Genomic DNA, 24,204 nt, shown 5'->3' with positions numbered 1-24,204 from the left:
CTTACATTTAACTGTGAATCCCATGAACCTGAATAACAAATCACAATGAGCAATTTGAATGAGATTGCTCATTTATGGCGTAATAGGAAATCTATCCAGTCTTCTAACATGCTACAATCCATCATGTCCTTTGAGAACTCTCAAAACAAAGACTTCTAGTAGAAAGGCCTACACATAACATATCACATATCATAACCTTACACCTGATCAAACACACATTATTAATTTGTGCTTGATCATATATTATGGACAGCAGCTACGCTAATTCCTCTCTACCCATTTCTGAGCATCCTGAGGTTGCACCAGCTCCAGTTGTATCCCACCTCATCAAGGTTAAAGATTCAGAATGTCAACTGACTGTATAAGACTGTAGAAAGGACATTAATCATAATCATCAAAATAATAATCACACATATGGTAGTTTTTATTCTCCAGGGTTTTGTATTGTTTTTAAGATTCATAATCACACTCTTGATATCACCCAAATGAGGAAGGTTTCCCCTTTTGAGTCTGATTTCTCCCAACATTTCTTCCTCATACCATCTAAGTGAGTTATTCATTGCCATAGTCCCTATTTATCAGGGATAAATACACATAATTCACTTATATAACATTTTTTGTGTTCTATAATTCTTACGCTTGGTAAAGCTGCTTTGGGACAATGTCCATTGTGTATTTATGTCCAAAGAGCTATAGAAATTAACTTGAAACTTGTGAAATGGCTGCTAAAATCTGCTATCTGGAGGATAGCAACCATGCATTATTCACTAATTATACCATCATGAACAGTCCACTTACAGATTAGCATATACACTGGTGTAAAAAAGTGTTTGCCCCCTTCCTGATTTCTTTTTTTTTATTTTTGCATGTTTGTCACACTTTAATGTTGTTTCAGATCATCAAACTAATTAAAATATTAGTAAAAGATAACACAAGTAAACACAACATGCAGTTTTTAATTTAAGGTTTTTATTATTGATGGTGAACTTAATCCAAAACTACATGGCCCTGTGTGGAAAAATGTTTGCCCCCTAAACCTAATAACTGGTTGGGCCACACTTAGCAGCAACAACTGCAATCAAGCGTTTGCGATAACTTGCAATGAGTCTGTTACAGCGCTGTGGAGGAATTTTGGTCCACTCATCTATGCAGAATTGTTGTAATTCAGCCACATTGGAGGGTTTTCGAGCATGAACTGCCTTTTTAAGGTCATGCCACAGCATCTCAATAGAATTCAGGTCAGAACTTTGACTAGGCCACTCCAAAGTCTTCATTTTGTTTTTCTTCAGACATTTAGAGGTGGACTTGCTGGTGTGTAATAGGGATACCGATTGCAGTATTTGTTAAGGTCAAAAAGCTTTATTGTAAAACAAAATGCTATTATGGATAAACATTATTGATTGACAATAGCATATGTCATTATTAGGGATGCACCGAAATGAAAATTCTTGGCCGAAACCGAAAAAGGAGGAAAGCAAGGCCGAAAACCGAAAACCGAAACACCGAAAGAAATTATGTCAATTATTATTACCATTGCATTTATGGCTATGACTGTGTACTAAACTTACTAAAATCAAGGCATTTCAATTGCATAAATTAATATTAAAGTTTCAAAGGATAAATCAATTACAAATTATGAAAATATTTATTTATAGCACATTGCAACAATGTACAGGATAAAATAAATTAAAATTCTAACTTAAATGTTTAACTTAAATGCACTCATGTGTACATTAAATAATAATGTACAGGCCCTCTGGCTTCCTGAAAGGTTGTACAATTAAATATGTTCTTTAATAAAAACAAAGTGCATTCAGAACAAGTGCAACTGCTTAAAGATACAATACAACACTATCACTGGGAAACTTCCTGCCTTTTCAAAAACGTCCGCCACAGACGGAGTGCGCGTGCTCGGAGGGGTTTTGCTTTTCTGTGCGTTTGCGTTTCTCCCATATTCAACATAGCGATCGGGATGTTTGGATTTCAAATTAAACCCGACGTAGAGAAAGTCTTTGCAGACGCACCCCCTCTTGAAATTTCGGCATTACATGTTTTGCACATCGCTGTCCGTGGGTCTTTCTCAGATATACTGAAATACGTCCACACCGCAGACATGTTGTTTCAGACAAGCACGTGCAGGCAGCGGTTTCTGTTTGCGTCATCACAACAAACTGTTTCGGCCGTGTTTTTTAGTGGTCAAAGTCTTTCGGCCGAAAACCGAAAATGCACCTTTGGGCCATTTTCGGCCAAAAATTTCCGGTGGCCGAATATTCGGTGCATCTCTAGTCATTATCTCCAATATGAAAAACTACCTCCGAAACATATCCTTGCCCAAAACTGCCTGTTACATTCTGGCTCCTTCTATACACCTACTGTACCTCGGTACTGTAAATTTTTCTTGCTTGTCAAATATCTCATGAATTAAAGATAATCCAGCTGTCCTATACAACTGTAGATCATTGTAAGGTGGTTGATTTAGTGTTCTGATCATTTTTGACATATAGCTTTATGTTGTTCACGTACAGGGGGTGACTGATTTGTAATTAATATATATTTTTATTTTTGTATCTCTATCTGCTCTCAGTGAGGGGGTTTATGAGGCCAATGATGAACAGCATCAGGGATATTGCATCAATGCATGAGTTTTTCAGTCATTTTTGAAGTGCAAAGTGAAATTTTTAGTCTTAGCTACTAATTAATCGATTTTTGCAAATTAAAAAAAGGCAGAACCAAAATTTAAATGCTGCTTGTGTCACCTCTGACAGTGCAAATGAGCTGGCTGTGAGTCAGCAGGGGCTCATGGCCAGATATTTCAGTGGGGTAGGTGGGATAACAGAGGTTATTACAATCGTATTATGCTTTGAGAAAAAAAATAACAGGGTTCAGGGTTGACAGCTGAGAACATAGATGTCCTGCATACCTCTAGCAGCCTACAGCAAACAATTTTGAACGACTTCAGATGTGCCTTTGGTTCAAGCAAATATGTTTCTCATTGCAGTGTGAAAGGAACACACAGCTAGCATCATTAATCAGCATTGTCAAGTTTCAGCTAAATTTCCAGCCTGTCGTCTATTAAAATGCTTTAAGCAGATTGATATTTGTTAAATGATTGATATACACTCATGAAGGATTTTATTTGGTACATTATAGTAGTTCTGGGTAGAGTCTCTCTGTGTTTTAGCTTTGTTTTTCAGATCAAATCATCTATTCATGTATTTAAACACTTGCTACGAAAAACAAAAAATAATCAGCTATAATTTTCACCAACTAAATTGTGCACATGAACTATTGTTAGAGGATAACTGCTCTGTCATGGTTTTATCTAAGGTCCCTTGTTTTCAATGTCTTATGAATCTTGACCTTCTTGATCTTGGTCCTTCTTGACATCTCACCAAGAAAGTAAAGCAACTTGTTTAAAAAGTAAATTACAATAATCCATGTTCGAATTCTCATTTATGATTTAAAATACGTAAAAATCAAAATAAATCCAAAAAGGACGACATTTCTGTAATAGTTCTTATATTTGTATAGATTTATATATATATTACACATTTATTACAGACATTGAAATCATGAGAAAACAAAGTGGTCAATTTGTAAAAATGTTGTGGGGAAAAAAAAAAATAAATCATTTACACATAATTTGATATAACCATGAACATGAGACCAGAAAGAGAAAGTGAAAAGATTTGAGAAGCTCCAAAATGCATTCACACACATTTATCTGACGGTTGTAGAGGCAGCAAGAACCAGCTTGCTAAAACACACAATCCGACATTTTAAGTCATGTAGTTTTACAGGACAGAAAACGTGTCTTACAGTTCAGTTTTGACCCTAAAGTCCACCGGTTAATATCTGCCTCCACACTGAATGCCCAATACCACTTTATTGATTTTCCAACATAATTACATACACCTTAAACATTTTCAATAAAACAGTAAAGATTAGGAATAATAATAAAAAAAACTGTGCCTTGTTACTTCATAAAAAATTATCCTGTGGAAAAAAAAAAACTAAAACTTTCCTAGAATGTTACACATTTACACATTTACACATTATGATTTTTTTTTTAGTACATATCAAGCAATCCTTTGTATTATTTAATGCCTTTATCACTCTGATTTATTTTAAGTAGCCCTTAAGACAGTTGACCCTCAGAACAGGCTATTAGGCACAGAGCCATTATAAAAAAAAAAAGAAGAAAGAAAATATGTAAGAAAAACACTGTTTAGCCCCTTTAAAGCACAGTTTTGAATGGTTAGTTACTTAGACATGCAACCGCTTCAATGCTTGTGTCTAAAGTCTGAAGTGATATTGAATTGCAATGTTTTGGTACAAAATAATTATATATATTGTACATCATTTAATGCTACTGTAAAATCTTTCTGTATTATTAAAGTAATAGATTCAAAAAAGGATCAATAATGGGAACCGATTCCCATTTTCACTGCAACGTCTCAGTGCCTTTGGGTATATAGGAATATATCGGTCATCTATAAACCGGTCATTTAATAATTCAGAGCAATATGGATCGCGCCAAATTACAGCAAATATCCAAAGATAAAGATGAACATGTTCGGCTGTTTAAAAAGGCATCAGATCGTCAATTCTATATTTTGAGGGCAAGACAACATATACTGTATAGTGTATATATATATATATATATATATATATATATATATATATATATATATATATATATATATATATATATATATATATATATATATATATATACACACACACACACATACATACATACACATATAGATATACATATACACACACACATACACACTGTTTTGTATCTGCTCTGGATGCGTCACATTTAAATTTGGAAGTCTTTACATGCGTCACATTTAAATCTTGATTTTTTTTAAAAAAATTTAAGGATTTGCTACATTTTTTTTTTAGAAAGGCAGTAATTTCAAGTTGTCATTTATAAGCATTTTCCCTTCAGGATTCCAGTAAAAAAAGTATAAAATAAAACTTGCTCACTTAGAGTAACAAAGATGAGGTTGTTGAGAAAGAAATTGAACAAATCATCGAGTTCGCTTAGAAAATAGGCACTAAGGTCAGGTTTCCAAATTTTTGGTTTCTTTTAGTTTTTTTGAAAATGATCACGTAACTGACCTGAATTTCTGACATCGAAATTAAATAACTAAATGTAAATCACAAATTTAATAGCTTATACCTTCATTGCACTTTTACTGTGATACACAAAAAAAAACCTGGGGTAAATATGACTTTTTTTTTGCCACTATGTGTTTAATACATAAAGGACTTTTTGCTGTAAAGTCAAGATAAGGGAAGATCCAGAAAACAATTAGTAATGCTACAAAGATTTTATCTAAAGCAAGAACTCAGGCCTGTCTTGAACTGGCAGTTTTTCGGACAAACTGTAAATGTTCGCATTGTAGGAGGCATTTTTTTGTATCCCTCCTCGCCCCTTATTTTATGTTGTATTTTTTATAATTTCTTTTTATTAATTTATAATCAAGACATAAAGAAGAATATAGAAATTAAAGGTTAATGTCTACACAAATGCCCTTGAAGATTGTTAGTGCATATATGGTATTTCCTTTTGCTTTACACTGAATATTTTCCCGATATCATATTGCCATGTTAAAAGTTGCCTATACGTGAAAACACAATGTAAAAGTCAAAAATAAATTCTAAATATCAGGTTATTACTTTTTCTTTCTCATTCTTCAGTATTCCGACATTCCTTATTGGTTTTCTTTATTAGTTTTTTTAGACAGTGATTGATTCTCAGTGCTACATGAGTAAGAAAACGTGTAGTAAAAAGTTCGTTCTTCCCCATTTGGTTGGATGGCAGGATATTCAAAAGCATTGAAGCAACCAGCGTGACACTTCTTTTCTTTCACCTTCCATTAAACTCCATATTGATGAGAGAGGATAAAGTAAAATGATAATGAAAAGTAATCCTTTAATTTTTCGATAATTTGATCAGATGTTCCTCTGATATGACGTCTCAGCAATCCGCCATATATCTCCCTGTAACAATTACACACAAACATTTTATTATTCATTGATTTGCCACAACTTCAATAGTTTATATAAAATAATTTAAATTAAACAGAGTATATTTGGATAAACATTACATACACTCGACTCATAGTAACACATACAGAACTGATATATTACTGTGTGCATATACTTACATAGTGATGTGTAATAATATGAAGGGTTAAATAACTGGCAGAGCAATAAGTAAAACTACCTTAAATAATTTTAAATAAAAATTTGGTCTTAAAAATGTAGTCTTACCAGAGACTAATCGCTTCTTATTGAGCGAGAGTCGATAACCAGATCCGACCAGTTCCAATTCTACTCCAGAAATTGTGCTACCCTCACTAAAGAACTGAACAGCCAGAGTCGCTGGGATTGAGGGACCATCTGAGAGCTCAAACTTTGCCCTCAGCGAGCCAGAACCTGCCCCACACACACAGACGCGCGCACACACACACACACACACACACACAAAGATACACACACCACATTAATTATTAGCTAAAAATAATCAAAATTTACCCCAAAAATCATTATAATTAGAATGAGCTTTTAAAATAAAACAATTTTAAACATTTTATGTCTTAAATGTTTATGGTGCATATACTGTATAAAGCTTCATAAAACACTTTCAAAAATGTTCTTTCAAACTTAAAAAATTCTTGGTGATTTTTACATGTTCATACCTTCATTTTCAGACTTCTCAGAGATGTCATTCAGCTTCCATAAGGACTTACTTTGGTCTGGATTCCTGGTACCAAAGAAATTAAATATTTTATATTTGGCTAGTTTGAAATATTAGTTTTGACACTGACATAAACAGATCAAAACGGAATTAAACAGCTCAAAGAAGAGGTGAGAAAATTGTAAATCACTTCGACATGGTAAGAGAGGTGTATAATATTCCCCACAAACGATCAGTGTGGATGCAGGTTTTTATTCCAATGAAGCAGAAGCCACACCTGATTCAAGGTCAACTGACAAACAGATGGAATCATGTGTAACTTCTGTTTAATTAAAACAAAAACCTGCACCCACATTGGCCTTTTTAGAGATAGGGTTGTAGGATTTGAGAGATTTGGTGCATTCCTGTGCCTCACCAGGTGGCAGTGGGGAGCGAGTGCACGTTGGTGACACCCCCGCTGACAGGAACGAGGACCTGCACGCTACTGAGTGGTCCAGGCGGTTGCATGGCCTCAGGGTTGTAGTGGTAATCCACCCGCAGGTCTGTAGTGCTCTGTGCACACTTCCAGTACACTGCCAGGTTTAGCGGTGTTGACTGAACCCCATTAGAACACACCTAAAAAGGAGATGAATGAACAAGAGATTCTTACAAGTGATAACGAACGGATACCTTTTGTAGCAAATGCTTTTTAAATCATCTTCAGTTGGGTGTGATCCTACAAATGAGTGCACCTTGTAGATCATTTCAGAACGGACAACACGTTTTTTCACTTGGATTACACATTACTCATCTAATGCACAACACATGACCCGGTACATACCTGGTACTTGAGGATGTCCACGTTGTAGTAAGAGGATGCCGGATTCTGTTCAAAGGCCTTCCTGAGATATGCAGTCAGTGCAGGCATGTTCATCCAGAAATCTTTAGAGTTTGTGTCATTCTGCGAGGAGTCACTACATAAAACACGCACAACACACATTGCCTCATTATCATTTTAAGGACGTCCAATTAACCTTACTTTTATCCTATACCTAAATATACACTTTAAGAATTTTAAACTTTAATACGCTTTTATATTTTTGTTAAATACAAACATATTACAGGCTCAATCCTGTAAAAGTTCCTTTTTGGGTATGTGCGGCATTTAACAATGCAACCTACTCACAGCACTTGCTTAGTTAAATTCCAGCCTGGTCTACATAGCGACCAAAGCTCATTAAAAGCGTGTGTTGGAGAGAAATACGGTAAGGTGCACTTTATATATACAACATTGTGCAAGTTTTAGACAGGTGTGAAAAATGCTGTGAAGTAATAATGCTTTCAAATGTAGAAGTGTTGATAAACACTTTGCCTGCAAAACAGCTTCCATTCTTCTAGGTACATTTGCACAGAATTTTTGAAGGCACTCAGCAGATGTTTTGTTATAAACATCTTGGAGAACCGACCACAGATCTTCTGTGGAGTTAAATTGCCTCAACTCCTTCTGTGTCTTCATGCAACCCCAGACAGACTCGATAATATTAAGATCAGGGCTCTGTGTTGTCCAAAACTATTACTTCCAGGACTCTATATTCTTCTTTACGCTGAATGATATTGGCTGCATGTTTAAAGTCATTGTCCTGCAGAATACATTTAGGGCCAATCAGATGCTTCCCTGATGTATTGCATGATGGATAAGTATTTGCTAGTGTTTCTCAGCATTGAGGAGAACATTTATCCTAAATAATAATTTAACTTTATTTGAAGAAATGCCAAACTTGCAGGAAACCTCCACCATGCTTTACTGTTTACTGCAGACACTCTTTATTGTGACGCTTTCCAGCTCTTCAAATTTTGACTCCTTAGTCAAGAGCACCTGCTGTCATTTTTCTGTACCCCAGTTCATACGTTGCAGTAAATAGTTGAGTCGATTAGCCTTGTTTCCATGTCGGAGGTATAGCTTTTTGGCTGCAAGTCTTTCATGAGGACCACTTCTGGCCAGACCAGTAAATGGGTGGACCTTTGTTTATTGGTTTCTGCCAGTTCTTTGATAATTTCTCTGCAGGACATTTTCCGATGTTAAAGGGAAATAAACATGACTAGTCTTTCATCTGTTGCACATCCTTGACTGGCCACTGCATCTACGGTCCTTAACATGGCAACATTTATTTGTGCTTTTTCAAAACTAATGAACACTTGAAATCTGGAACCCAGTGACATTATGAGACAGAGTTTTTTTCCCCGTGGTTATCCGTTTGCATGCTTTTAATGCAGCTGTCATCACTTCCTGTTTGTTTTAGAGGTGATTTGCCTTGAAATGTGCGAATTGCATGCACAAATGCCTTCAAATCAGCTGACTAAATTTCATTACTTTGCTATTAAAAAAGTCTTGGGTTTCAATCAAAATATGCTTTGGTTTATTGTCCATCAGCAGTGTGAAGTACTGTCCAATACGTTTAGAAGTATTTGGCTGAATCAGAATAATAATAGCCCAAAAACAATTCAGAATTCCTGCTGTTGCTTTTGTCAGCACTCGTAGAGTTGATAAACACAAGAGAATCAGTTCGTCCTCACATTCTTTTCTTTTAATCATTCTGGTACAAGTTGATCTCATTTGTCCATAGGGTGTAGAACCGCAGACTGTTTTAGTGGTTCTTGACAATCTCCAATGTGGTCTTCCTGTTTTTGAGGCTTACCAATGGTTTACAATGTGTGGTAAACTTTGTATTTACTCTAAGTCTTCTATTGATTTTATCTTGTTTAACGCATATACAACTACCTACTGGAGGGTGTTCTTGATCTGGCCAGATATTGAAAAGGCTTTTTTTTTCTTCAGGAAGGAAAGAATTCTTCTTTGATTCACCACAGTTGTTTGGTGCTTAAGAAATAACCATTGCTTTTTTACTTTTTAAGAATCAGAAATAGGTTTATTGGCCAAGTGTGTTGGCACACACAAGGAATTTGGTTCCAGCTGTTAGTAACAGCTGAATAAAGTATAAAATTAATCAAATATTTGAATTAGCCATGTCTAATGTTTATTTGTTATCTCTAAATGGGCTGGTTTTGATTTGTCAGCCTTATAATGGTTTACCTGATGTTCTACGTTGTTAATTGCTAAAAAGTGATTTCTATAATATTCATCTAATTTGAATGTAAATACCCACAAACAAAATTTGAGACTAGTCAAAAACAGGTCAGTATTTTCCAAATGTTGCTTGTCATATTCATACTGCACATGTTCATATTTCCCCCATCATATATCCATTCTGGTTCCACAGTGGTGCAATGACCATGCGTTCGCCCGATCATCAGGAGATCATGCATTCAAATCCCTGCAATACCACAGCCATCCAAAATTCTCTGCGCTCGCTGGATCAAATGTGCTGGGATCAGTCAACTGTAAATGTTTGTGACCTCTTATGAATCTATATAAATGAAATAAATAGCACATGCACACAAACACACCTGTGTAGAAGATGCTGGTTTGGTAGTATCTGCTCCAGTTTGCTAGTGTTTCTGAGTTTGAAGCTGAGTACAGCTGGTGAGGGACTGGATGTGAAGATCTTAATGATGCCACAGGGAAAGGAAAGGGTCATGTCTCCTGTGATCTTCACTATGCACCTAAAAAACAGGACACAACTTAATCCAGGACTAAACTCAAACTGTACTGAATGCTGTTCAATTTAATCTGTTTAGACTCATAACTTTGTGTACAGTATTATAATGATACATTAGTAAAAGTTTATTGTTTTAGGTAAAAAATTTGTAAAATTATTTTGTTTTGGGTGAACAGGTGCTGAATGATATGCATCTTGCAATACCTTAACAAATAGTAATTACTATTTAAGGGATAATTACTAGAATCTGCAATAAAAACTTAATACAGCTAACAATTTCATAAGTCAATGTGGCAGCAACTTCCATCTGTTAGTGAAAGCATGACAATAGAAAAATTAGTTATTATAATCACAGTGCTGCCAATGATTGTACTAATAAAATGTCTATTGTCATTTTTGTTGATATAAGCAAGATTCTGTTAAAAGGTTTATTTCTTTACCCTGCATGTTTAAAAGGACCATGTATAAAGACAGTGATGTTTTTGTATTGTAGATTAACAATAGTGATTTTCAAACTGCCACTTGTCAGAATAATGTGTAAGCAAGAAAAGAACAAATTCTTAAAAAAAAAAATACAGTATGATCTTAAACCTTAAAAGGATCCTGGGGCCAATTTGACAATGCAATAGTCTATAATGTAGGCATAAATTCATACATACAAAGAAAATGACATAGATAAGCATAGACAAGGGTCCAGTGGCCCTTCAGGGCCAGCAAGGCCTTCTCTACTGGCCTAAACTCTATCAGAAGCACTCACCTACATTTTCAACCTAAATTCTAATATTTGTTCCATGAAATTGTATTAATTAATTCCCAACAGTTTATTCTTTTAATTTTGTAGCGTTTCTCTTGGCTGCACTGCTTCCAGTACGTGTATGTGGATGTTAGATTTTTTGGTCCAATCAGATTTCAGCCTCTATGTGCTGCCATGTCAATCTAATCTGCCCAAGTTTGTTCTGCAGGCCTTTTTACCACTGAGAATATCACCAACGGGTCTGTTTTTTAAACCAATCAGATTACATATTCGCCTCACAGGGGCAGCTGGCTGGTTCAGAATAGCATCAAAATTTTTCCGTCGTCTGATTGGTTGGTCAGAGGAAAACCGTTACAGCCAAGTTCGACTGGCAAAAAATGTGTGTAGCTCTGCACACAGTAATACATCTGAGTTAGACTTTTCTATGCCTACAGAGGAAGAGAAATTTATTTGGTCTTAGACATACTTAAAAATAAATTTTCCAGAAAAGCTAGACATTGTGAGGAGGTCAGCCAACCCCAAAGCTAGCTAGATTGTCTCAGCCCCGGGAAATAGTTTGTTCGCCATTTCCAGACCAGTAAATACGAGCGGTACCACTGGAATACAACCTCTGAGGAGCGGTGCAAATTATGAATCTGCATCTCTGATAAGTAGGTTGTATTTTATTTACATTTTTAATGTTTTTGTCATGTTATTGGACATATATTGATTCTGAACTGCCCCAGATGATATAGGTGGCACAGTTGCGGTTGTAGTATAGAGGTTTGGAGTTGTCTTAACTGGGTTTCTTACTTTAGTAAAATCGTATTCATCCTCCATATGTGAAATGCCTCTCTCTCTGTAATGCCACGCGTTGTTATATTGTGTTTTTTTATAGTATTGATGTTTTATATATATATATATATATATATATATATATATATATATATATATATATATATATATATATATATATATATATATATTATTATACTATAATTGACGTGAGAGTGGAGGTATTAAGAGGTGGATTAAGTAAGCTATTGTGAAATTTTAGTCATATTGTCAAGTTTTAGTGAAGTATTATGCTACATTTAATATTTAAAAATGCATAATTATTAACTTGGATGAAAAGAAACTGGGCAGCAACATTTACTGCATTGTAAGAAAGGTCTGTCAATCTGCGTTGGTCTTTATTCATGAAAACTCTAAAGATAATAAAGTCCTACTCTTCATTAAATCTGAATTGTCTTACGGACACAGGACCTGGACATACTGCATTCAAGTTCTGACTTTATTAAGTAGTACAGGGGAATGAATAAGTACTATTTGAGCTGCAGATACAAGCTATCACAGCCAACCGGTCACACATGTGCTCTTTTGCAACACCAGCCTTTTGTGTTTTCTATGACTTATACCTTTAACATTAACACTTACTTGCTAGGATCAGCTCCTTTGAAGTAGGCATTGACTGACTCTGTGAAAGCAACAGCTATGGGAAGTGAATCCTGGGATGCTAATGTGACAGGGCTGGGACCGCGAGATGTTCCTAGGAGCAAAAAAAGATAAATGAAAATTAACTTCATAAAATACATAAAGAGGAAAAATAACATCACTATGATTCAATATAATGCTCAAACCCAAAAAGCATTTTTAACAGCACAAAACAACAACGAAAATACATGAAATTTAGTAGTTAAGACAAAGACCAGTTAATTAATGCAGGTCAAATGAAGTCGTGATCAATGAGGAGTCAGTAGAATTAGTCTGTAAGTGTATCTGAGGGGAAAAAAAAAACCTTTTCCAATTTGCAGCATGTTACCTGCTGGAGTTTCACACCTCTTCTCAAATGTAGGCAGTTTCGCCACAAACACATCATCCTCTTACAGCATCAATGAAAAACCAGAAATCGAAAGAAAATTAATGACGAAACCCACAGATGAGTGTGAATGTCGTGATAGGATGTCTAGCCAAAGTACTGGGTAAAAAAATGTGATGATGAACATTACGTGAGATTGCATTCTTGAGAATCTCTTCACCAGTGAGACTTGATGATGAATGTATATTACCCTAAAATGAGTGGGTATGGGTTCCTCACCGATAGTGGGTGTGTTACTCGCACTCAGCGAGGCGTTGGAGCTTAGAGAGGAGGAGCTTTCCGCTCGGGCTAGAGGTGCAGTAGGCTGAGGACTGGAGTTGGTTGCCATAGAAGGGCTGAATGGCCGTGCCTTTAGTGTAAAATAAACAAGTAAACCAATTAATGATCTAAACAAGATACACGGTATAAAGAACACTCATACAGACCAGCTTTCCAAAAACCATAAATGATACAATTATCCACCAACATACTTTATTTATTTACTCAAATATCAAATAAAGATTATGTTTAAAGTTTAGCTAAGTATTTTTTTTTTCATAGCTGATATTTAAAGATGATAAAATAACAGCAAATAATCACATTAAACTAAAAAAGTCAAGTCAAGCGAAGTCAAGAAGCTTTTATTGTCATTTTAACCATATATAGCTGACGCAGTACACAGTGAAATGAAACAAAGTTCCTCCAGAACCCTGGTGCTACATAAACAACAAAACACAGGGCTAAGGACTAGTAAGTGTCCTCGCCACATAAAGTACTCACAATCTCAGTGATGCCAGTCAGTTTGCCAGTAGGCAGTTTGGGACGTGAAGATGGTCGAGGAGGAGGAATGATTGCTGCTGTGCCCAGAGGGGTTGTGGGTCTGTTGGAGGGAGGAACTGTGTGAAACAAGAGACGAAATAGGGGTTAAAAATCACTGATTTCACTGATGGAGTGGGCTAAAGAACAAGCAATAGGTAGTCCCCGACTTACTGTGGAGATGCGTTACAATGACTTGAAAATATCGTAGGTCGAAAGCCTAGCCTACCCAGGAGTATTAAAGAATGGAGTAGTATACTTTATATGTTAAAGATGTAACACATTACAGTACATCATATAGCCACACAGAGCAATTTACACTATTATATATATACTATTTATAAGCTTTACAGTATATATTTGTGGCAGCAGTGCGCTGTGAGCTCTGTTTCAGTGTCCAAAGATAGCGATAAAAAGGAGAGAGACAAGAGTTAAACCTGGGCTTTGAAACACAGAAAAAAAATACATGCTCTAATCCGAGACAACTGAACTCTGTTGACCGCTGGCAAAAGTAAGGCATCACTCAAGGCATGGGATCATGGGGACATCCTGGCAGCGTATTATATGTATTATACGCTGTTATCGTAAGATCGAAAAATCGTAAGGTGAACCATCATAACTCGGGAACTACCTGTATTTCTGAACACATTTAAAAACTTGAACATTACAAGAGCATGCAGTCACAACCAATGGCTGTATATAGTTTGGGAAAGGCTGATTTTCTTTGTATTCATGAGCACTGCTTGCCGCATTGCATTTAGTCCATAAAACTCCATTAAAAGTTAAAGCTGGAAGAGCAAAAATTGACTACTAAATTGCAGAAAAAGTGACATTTATTCAGCAGCAGATGTCGAAGAACGTTCAATTTTTTTTTTTTTTACAAGAATTTTAAAATCATTTAGTAAAAAATCCAGCTAAATCATGGCACTTGAAAAGACTGTCACGTTTTAAACAGCCATGTACCGTATTAACCATACCCTTTTAATTCTTATCAAATAATTCCTAAAAATAGCTGATGGCTAATTACAGAATATTATTCCGAAAAGTAAGCGAAAATGTAAATTTGTTCCATTCAGTCATTAAGAATTCGCCAGGCTTAAACCTGTACTACAGTCAGCCACTAGAGGACCACTTTTATGAGTTCCTGTTTATATACAGTCACAGGTCACAACTAGCCAGAGAAGCTCGACAAACTGAACTAACCACAACATGCAAACAACCCAAAAAAATAAAAAATAAAAACAAAACACACAAAAAAGCCCAACAGAATACAAAAAATATTATAAGAAATTAAACACTACAATTGTATAAAAATATCATACAATATATTAACAAACTTTGACATAACTGATCATATTTGAAGTATAGATTCATTTAAAGTAATGTATTATATACAAGAAATTAAATTCACTAATTCTAGCACTAATTTCAGCATTAAAGCCAGCACTAAAACTGACAACAGCAGCAAACCCTTATCTCTTCGTAATAATAGCAACAAGATCTCTATTCTGAGAATAATTCTGATGTACATTTTTTTATCATATTAATATAATTCATTAGATTAATTATATAATCTATTATTTTATTCTATCCACACTGATTAAACAGGGTCTCAAGAACAGTATTACCACATTTAGTTAAATGCCCCCCCCAAAAAAGCTGCTTGCTGCTTTAATAATAATAATAATAATAATAAAAAATAGGTTCAGGCAATACAACCAATGATGAAAAATATAAAGATAGTAAACATATGCAACATACGCAAACAATTTGAATGCATTAACCATTACAAAAACAAGTTATGCTCTAAACTATACAATTTTTTTAAATCCATGTTAATTGCATCACCCATTCATACAAGGCATTACTTTATGCGTTGAATTGATGGCATGCTTGGGATATTTAGTCTTCTGCATTACCGGCCTGCGTATGGACAGCTGTGGGTGTCATAGCAGGGTCCTCCGTCCAAGAAAAAGCGATCTCCTTCTTCTGACCCTTCTTGCCATTATGCTCTTCTATGCTAATAAAGGGATCTGTAGCTTTACTAGGTGGGGGTTTGGTATGCTGGGAAATGGCCAATGACTCAGATCTTTCCTGGTTAGGCCAGGGCTGCCCACCAGAAGGCACAAACGCCGCCAACTGGTTCTGCATCCAGGAAGAAAGTAGATCGATACCGGTGTGAGCACTGAGTAGAGTATTTTGGGTAGCAGCATCCCCTGGGTTTTTGAGAAGGGTTGGAGGAGTGCTCATGGCTCTGGGTTGAGATGGGGGGATGGGAAGGAAAAGCTCATCTGTGTTTATAGAAGACGAAGGAACAAGCAATGGAGAAAGCAGATTGCAAAGCAAAGACTGCAAGGAAGGTGAGGACATGTATTCAAAGCACATGTATTACACATAATAGACAGTTTATGCTGGGCTATGATTATCAAACCAATTAACAAACTTCAATACTAAGTTGCTCAGCTCAAGCTTTGAAACTGGTCTGGATGATCGGTGCCCTCACTCTAACTAGCACTTCTGATTTGTCTAAAACAAACCAAGAGCAAATGTATGTGTGGTAATTGTAAGCAACATATTTAACAATTAATAAATGTTTACAGGATACACACAAAGCAATTTGTTGTCAAGGCCAAGAGGGCTTGAACTGTTCTACACTTTAAATAGATGCAGAGATGAATAGGTTGAGATAGTTAGTGGTACATGTGCAGAGAGAAAACTATTACACTGAGAAAAGCAAAAGGCTGATAAACATGCTGTGCTTCAATCTTTTCTCTGAAATTTTGTTCAATTTCAACATAAGAACTTTACACACAGGTGAATCCTTATTTTCCTCTAAAAAAGCCAGCTTCAGATTCAACTCGGCTCCAAACCATTTTTATAGCTTTTTATATTTGACCTTGTCACAAAGGAGCTTAAAAAAAACATTCAGGATATTTTTCTCAGATATTACAAGCAAGGGATACACTAATAACTAATCATTTAGCGTTTCCGGTTCCTGTTACTTTTGCTTACCATAATTTTGGGTAGTGTGCCACCAATGATTATATGTGCTCTATTTTTTATATAATGCATATACTGTAGATGTAAATATCTGGAAATGAAAGCAAAATTCTATTTCTATGCAAATGTCTTCAATAGTAATTTGAAAATAGACCCAGGTGATACAAAATAAAACAAGAAGAAAAAAATCAGAAAATGATTGTAAAATCATTGTAAACAGGGTCTAAGAGATAGTAAAATCATTTAAACATAATGCAGTGTATAATGCCAGTGCGCCGCTGGGCAGTGTTTTAGTGACTATAGTAACCTGTGCCAACTCTCTAGAGGTAACGGCTGAGAATGGGAAAAAGCCAAAACATTTTCACCAGCAAGGAGACAATATCAATAATGCATGAGGTCAGCATCCAGACCAACATCATAGAGTCGGCAGGATAGAGGAGGAGAGTAAATAGGGCTATAGGCCAGTGTGCGCTTGCACTAAGGGGCAACAAATCAGGCTATTCCTAAAACTGTAAAGACATGTGACAACTCTGTTCTGTGAGGTTCAAGGTATAAATGAATTCATTGCAATGTTTCAGTAGAAATTGAATATTTTAGTAAGACTAGCATATGTTGTTATGAATATCCAATTTCTACATGAATGCATACAAAGCAAAATGAAAAACACCCCAAGCTTCACCTTTCAGCTTTACATTTCAGAGATCATCTTACATGTAGACCTTGAACTGCAAATCCACAGTTTGTTTGACACTCTCACTTAATATTGCTCACAATCATTACAAAATCAGATTGTCTAGTTGTACTTTTGTGGAATTATGTTATTTGTCTAGAAAACAAATTTTGCCACCTTGAAAAGAAAGCCTCACCAACTGGTATTAAATGAAAAATTCTTTATGAGAAAAATAACTGCTATGAGAACACATAATCGTATCACATATAACAAAATCATTGCATTATATTCACTTCTATCACCATCTTCATTTTTAAACTTGCTGCATAAGTAAATATTTATTATTATTATAGCCAGAAAAACCAGCATGGTGTTACCTGCAGAGGAGGACACAGATGAAGCAGCACCAGAGAAATTGGGGCCAAACGGGTCCAGAGACAACAGATCATTGCTGGTCAGTCTACTAATAAATAGAAAAGGTTGGTGAATTCAAAAAAAATTATAAAAAAAATAAAATAATTCATATAAAAGAGTTGCATTATAAGAGCAAACTGCATTAAAAATACACTTTTAAAAAAACCACAAAAAAAAAACAAAAGCAGTTTTTCTGTCCATTGTGAAAGTGATATATTCTTACTCTGTATATGGGGCTTGCTGTGTTCTGGATCTTCCTAATTCATCACCTGAGGGACAGAAGGCACTAGTTAATAGTAGCACCAAAAAGTTTTGTTTTTTCTCTACCCACTACAAGTCTCTTTTAAACCCCTTTCTGTTTAATCAAACTGTTAGAAGAAACAAATGTTTCATTGAGTAAACTCTTTTGTATTTTGAACTGTACAATAGGTTTGAGGACCTACTGCAACAAGGTGTGGAATTAAGAAGAAATGAAACATTTCTTTCCCAAAGAACCTACCACCTTAAACCCCACAACCACCTTTTTAGTTTTTTTAATCACCTATCCTTGAAATGGATGAAAAAAAAAAAATACAGAACATGAATTAATGATATTATCAAGAAATATTAAGGAAGTTCCCATGTACCAATCAGGATTAGTTACACACGGAGGTTGTCAGTTGTGATCAAGTTTAACCGAAATTGTTAAAAAGAAATAAGTTAAAAAGCTTTGAGCAAAAGGCATTTTCAAAAAACATAATTTTAAGTTTTGCTTTTCCATATGCAAGTATGGACTAAAGCTTTTTTTATTATTATTTTTTTTTATATACTTACATGTATTTGAGTCTAAAGAAGATTGTGTGCTTAGTCTTGTGCTTCCTGATTAGAATAAAAGATTAACAATTTACTTTTAGTGCTAATAAACAAATCTATGTCTGTCTTCTGTACCATATGGACAAAAGGTTCTGGACATCTGACCATAAGATTGGTATGTGCTTTCTAAACATCCCATTCCACATCGAGTTCCCATTTGCTGTAATAATTGCCTCCATTCTTCTGGGAGGATGTTTCACTAGATTTTTGAGTGTGCTTGTGGCAGTGGCGGACGAAGTACACAAACCATGTCCTTGAGTTAAAGTAGAGATACAGTAGGTAAAATATTACTCCAGTAAAAGTGCTCCCTTCAAACTTTCACTTGAGTGAAAGTAGATTTGCCTTCAAATCTACATTAGTATTTACAGTGCTATGATTTATTATGGCTTTAATGTTCCTATTATCATTTTCTTGCATTCTTGCTTATTCAACTCAGTTGATTATCTGAAAAGATTCCGTTGCTCTTAGCACACCAATATATTAATAGAATAATATTAATGAGTCAAACACTGATTGATTATTATAATTATCATGAGCCCAAAACCTTCTATTTAACTACTTCAAAAAAGCCACGCAAATAAGGCCATGGGTGCTGTGGCAAGTTCATGTCAGGAGTTTTTTTTCTATCCTCCATCATTTATTACTCTGAAAATGTCATGCTTGATGTTGCACTAACACTGAACTGAATGTTTGTGCACAGGAGCATTGTTATGAACAAAATCTTAATTAACAATATTTTTTGGTTCGTCCAACCAGAAAGCATGAATTCAAATGTACCAATAAAGTTAATTCATTTCAAGAACTGCACATCTGTAGTACACTCTTGGTCAGGACTACTTTAGTTCAAACCTAATAAACAGCTAATTGTAACAGCAATGCCACTACAGAAACCTTTACTGGTAAAGAAGCTGTATGGCACAGCATACATGCCTATCCACATTTTTAGCATCTTAACAACAACAACGTAACACACAATTCCACAATTAATCTTATTCTTGAGTTCAGTGGCTAGACCTTATTTTCTCATTGTATAAGCTTCATTGTCGCTCTGGAAGGCTTGCAAAAGAAATGAAGGTGGTACCAAGAATACTGAAGGTGAACTCAAATGGCATGAGCTTTCTAAAGTCAAGCCTTTAGATGAATAATTGCGGAATGATGAGAAGAAGAATAAAAGAACACTCACTGGACTGGTTTCTTCTCATATAGACCTGGAAATGAAAAAACATTAATTAATTAGAGAGAAAAAAAAAAAAACATAAAAACAACAGAGGATATGACATATTGTGTCTCCACATTCTTGTCTTCATAGAAACCGATTTGATCTCAGAAGCTAAGAGCTAAATGGGTTCAATACCGAACAATGTAGATAGTGACAGAAAAAGAGAGAAAAACAGGGGAAGAATGAAATGAAGGATGGAAAGAAAAGATTTCCCAATAAATTCACATGTCAGTCTAAAAGGTGGAATGATTCATTGAGAGAGTGACAGTAGTGAACAATGTTTCTGAGAATAAGGAAAGCTGTGAGGCAAGCAGAAAACTTTATTTACAGAATAATTAATTCCTATTATATCCTTCATGGAATTTGTTGATTTCCCACCACTATCAATTTCTCTAATGCTTATAATCTCTTATTATCTTGATTCCATATATATATATATATATATATAATTTTTTTTTTTTTTTTTTTTTTTCCCCAATTATTATACTCTATCTATTAGATGGTCTATGTGAGTCAGAAAATTCATTCAAGGTAACAAGGAGTTACTCAAACATAGAACAAGCACACTGAACTTTCACATCTATCGGGCTTTTGAGTCATGCTAGTATCCACCACTATCAAGGATGAAGGAAAACAGCAATGAAACAAAGGATATCCGGAACCTGCCAGTCAGACTTGTGCTGCAAGACCATTCATCTGGAGTAAATTCAAAAAAGATACAGAAACTCAAATTATTATTATTTTGAGTATATTCTGTACCCGAGTGCTCTGACCTGATGCATCACACCATAAAATCAGATGCGATAACTAAATGGTACATATTCATGTATCATACAAACTCTCAGAAAGTAAACCAAAAGCTATATATATATATATATATATATATATATATATATATATATATATATATATATATATATATATATATATATATATATATATAGCTACTCAAACCCTGAACAAGAGCATTGAACTTTCAAGTCTGTCTGGAAAAAACAATAGCTGGAAACCGCCGTTACTCCAAATAGCCCGAGCACTGGGCCAGAGCACGAAAAAATAAATAAATAAATAAATAAATGAATGAATAAATAAATAAATAAATAAATAAATAAATAAATAAATAAATAAATAAATAAATAAATAAATAAAAGCGGATATAACCTGTGCTGTAGTCACTGAGCCCCCTTATGACAACATTGTGGAGGAGTTTCAATCTCATAGTGAAGGCACTCAGTGCCACCTACTGGGTTGTGGCCGGACTTCTGTACAAAGTTTTAGAAAACCTTTCTCTGCGTCAATATATAATCATTCAGGAGAGTGCTGCATGATCATTCCTCTGGACTAAATCCAAGAAGTATACAGAGACTCAAAATCAGTGCACCTTCATTTTCAAGAGAGCACTCAATCAGCTCAGAAGCCTCTGTTGTTTAGTTTAAAGAAAATAGCAGTCTGAAAAAGGTTATAAAAGCATCTAATTTAGCTGTTGGTCTGTTCACAACACATCCTTATCTGATAAACAGAAAGACTTTTGTCTAAGGGTGGATAATCAAGAATCACAATGGATGAAAAAGTTTACATTAAAATGTCCACAAGCGACCCAAACAGATTTATGCTTTGGGCAGTTATGCTGTGATGAGCAAAATACAGTAAATGGTCAGCATTATTTTTTCACCTTGCCACTAAACTTTATTATGACTTGCTTTACTGCTCCGAATTACAGTAGTGCTTAAGAGGACAAAGATGAGTGAGCACAATCTTCTTCTTTCAACTCCTTCTTTTAACTGACCTCGTCCGTCACCCTGTCCATCACCACTGCAAACAGGAAAGGGCTCAGAGCCGTACTGTTGCTCACAGATGGTCACCTCTTCTCTCAGTCTGGCTTCCACTACTCTTTCCCATAACTTCATGGTGTGACTGATCAACTTTATTTCCCTGTAGTTAATGCAGGTCTGTACATCTTTCTTATTCTCAAAGATCGGTACCAGCACACTCCTTCTCCATTCCTCAGGCATCCTCTCAACTTCCAAAATTCCAATCTCCTTCAGGTTGTATCTCCTCCATATAATATATAATCCACCTGTGTGGACCTTTCTCCACTCTAATATGTCACTCTATGCTCCTCCTTCTTCTTAAAATAAGTATTCAATGGAGTGAGAACAATCCCAGTACAAAATACTGATTTAGATATGTTGACAGACTGATCATACTGTAAGTGATCAATAGAAAAGAAATGGCTGGATGGTCACAGAAGCTGATTATACTGTCCCCTTTTGGAAAGTAAATTGATCAAACATTTTATATCATTTATATACCCTTACAATATTAATGTCATCGAATGCTTAAAGGGTTTGTTTTTCTTAAATATATATATATATATCTTAATGAGGTTTAAGCCTTTTAATGCAATATTCACAGGCAGAACCTACAGCTCAAACCAAGAGCAGATATTTAGGCTATTCAAGTATTTAATCAGTCAATCAAACAAGGCATATATGGGCAATTAAAAAAAAAAAAAAAAAAAAACTTGCGTTAACTTGCCATGGTGCAAGCTAACACATCTACACGCAAATATAAGGAAATTATAAAATATTTGTATCATATTTGCGTTATGTTCTCGAATGCATATGCCTTATGTATAGCAAAAGCAATAGAACTGGCCTTGCTGTTCCAATTCTTGTAGAAGGTTCTGTATTTTGGATAAGTTTTTAACATATTGAGTTAAACAGAAAGTTGTATGACAAGGTGTGACCAGACTCTGAATACACTATACTAATTCTCCATCTGAAGACTGTTTTGCAAATAAAATTCATCTAGTGTAAGGATTAAGGTTCATCCTTCCACTCTCTGCAAATGACAGAAGTAACTTTATGGTGTAAAAGACAATATCACATTTAGAACGTGAATAAAACTTATAATTTAGGTCAAAAACTGGCAGTTTAGTTCTTCCTGAATACAAAAAGCATGAAGCAGGCGAGGTGACAAAATGTAGCTGTGTTTGTACACCCAGATACATGTGCAGAGGAAACACGCATCACTGCATATGCTATTATGGAGGAGTACTACATAAAAACAGAAAAATATGAGCAGAGGAAATTGTGTTTGAATCGTAATAGCCAGATACTGTGTCTCATTTAAATACATTCATATAAAAAAGCTCATAATTTGTGTTGATTGCAATGACAGTGTAACGCTGTCATCAATGATCTCAAACTGAAACAATTAACACTTGAATTGTTTTATAATCAAGAAAAGCTCTTACAAATGTAAACATACTGTATACAGTGTGGGTAAAGGGGGAAACCTTTATTACTCTATTACTTAATAAATGATTTGAAACCATGTCTATACCATCAGGAATTAAATATTTTAGAAGCTCAATTGTAAATGGTGTTTATCAGTTGGTAATATGTGCTGAGAAAATAATGATGTACTGCACTCTATTAGCACAAATGTCAACAGAGAATGGAAAGAGATAAACGAGGGAGAGTGTGAGAGAGGGTGGAACTGAGCACGTTGAATGAAAGCTACTCGTGACATGCTTCTTTGTTGTGGTTAGTCCCTGTAAGTATCTGTTATAATGTTTTTACATGTTCCTGCATTCCTCTATATTAGTGTGCGTGTATGTACAGTATGTATGTATGTATGTATGTATTTACGTGTACATTACCGTAGACGAGGGGGAAAGGGTGATGTTTCCGATAGAAGCCTTTAGCTCATCAATGGTGGCCGAGTGCTGCTGTGTGCCACTGTTTGGGTGCACAGGTTTGATTTCCACATGAAATTTCCTGCGCTCATCTTCTTCGTCTGAATCACTGGATGAAGAATTGTTGTCTTTGGTATGTGGAAGGCAAAATTAAGGAATCGTGTGGGACAAAAATCGGTGCGTTTGTGTATGTTGCCCGCTAATTATGTACAAATATCTTGGGACATATAAAACATATACCTTTAAATAATCATTATAGCCAAATCAAAATGACTTTGAAACTATGCAACAGATTAATCTGGGAGATGGACATTGATTGAGGATATCATTTTCGTTGAATTCCGGTCTGATACAGAAACCCTCTTCATCCACCTGAGGCACATTCTGGGATAAAACAGGGCTGATTAAGTACCACATTCATTCTTTTTTACCTACCACACTCGTTTGATTTAGTATTATACAGAGAGTTTTGTGATATTTGGACACAACTTACAGCATTTTGAAAATCTATGGGTCCATACATATCTGAGGGAGCTCCGTTAGCAGTGTTCTGTGCAAAAGATAAAATGTGAAAATAAATAATTAATGAAAAAAAAGAAAAAAGTTAAGTACAAAAAAAAAAAAT

At 35.2% G+C, this 24,204-nt stretch overlaps 1 protein-coding gene across 4 annotated transcripts in view; it reads right to left on the bottom strand.

Moving 5' to 3' along the window:
* Positions 1 to 4,885: 4,885 nt before the first annotated feature.
* fcho2 (FCH and mu domain containing endocytic adaptor 2) overlaps positions 4,886 to 24,204 on the bottom strand; it is a 56,560-nt gene continuing 37,241 nt past the window's right edge. Inside the window, exons 12-28 of one of the 4 annotated variants that reach the window (XM_083531827.1) lie at positions 24,073 to 24,129; positions 23,906 to 23,963; positions 23,544 to 23,716; positions 19,841 to 19,865; positions 18,619 to 18,663; positions 18,029 to 18,074; positions 17,769 to 17,854; positions 13,686 to 13,801; positions 13,146 to 13,275; positions 12,870 to 12,929; positions 12,485 to 12,596; positions 10,163 to 10,318; positions 7,539 to 7,671; positions 7,134 to 7,333; positions 6,720 to 6,784; positions 6,292 to 6,456; positions 4,886 to 6,018 (exon numbers count right to left, since the gene is read on the bottom strand). In XM_083531827.1, the coding sequence (XP_083387953.1) occupies positions 5,996 to 6,018; positions 6,292 to 6,456; positions 6,720 to 6,784; positions 7,134 to 7,333; positions 7,539 to 7,671; positions 10,163 to 10,318; positions 12,485 to 12,596; positions 12,870 to 12,929; positions 13,146 to 13,275; positions 13,686 to 13,801; positions 17,769 to 17,854; positions 18,029 to 18,074; positions 18,619 to 18,663; positions 19,841 to 19,865; positions 23,544 to 23,716; positions 23,906 to 23,963; positions 24,073 to 24,129 (1,650 nt within the window). In that variant the 3' untranslated portion in view covers positions 4,886 to 5,995. The remainder of the gene's footprint in view (positions 6,019 to 6,291; positions 6,457 to 6,719; positions 6,785 to 7,133; positions 7,334 to 7,538; positions 7,672 to 10,162; positions 10,319 to 12,484; positions 12,597 to 12,869; positions 12,930 to 13,145; positions 13,276 to 13,685; positions 13,802 to 17,768; positions 17,855 to 18,028; positions 18,075 to 18,618; positions 18,664 to 19,840; positions 19,866 to 23,543; positions 23,717 to 23,905; positions 23,964 to 24,072; positions 24,130 to 24,204) is intronic. The other 3 variants (XM_083531828.1, XM_083531829.1, XM_083531830.1) reach the window with 3 other exon arrangements.

The sequence above is a fragment of the Silurus aristotelis genome (assembly GCF_946808225.1).
Source record: "Silurus aristotelis genome assembly, chromosome: 26".
In the NCBI taxonomy this organism is placed as follows: Eukaryota; Metazoa; Chordata; class Actinopteri; order Siluriformes; family Siluridae; genus Silurus; species Silurus aristotelis.
Note: the sequence above shows the minus strand (reverse complement) of the source record. Positions and strands in the feature narration are given on the sequence as shown.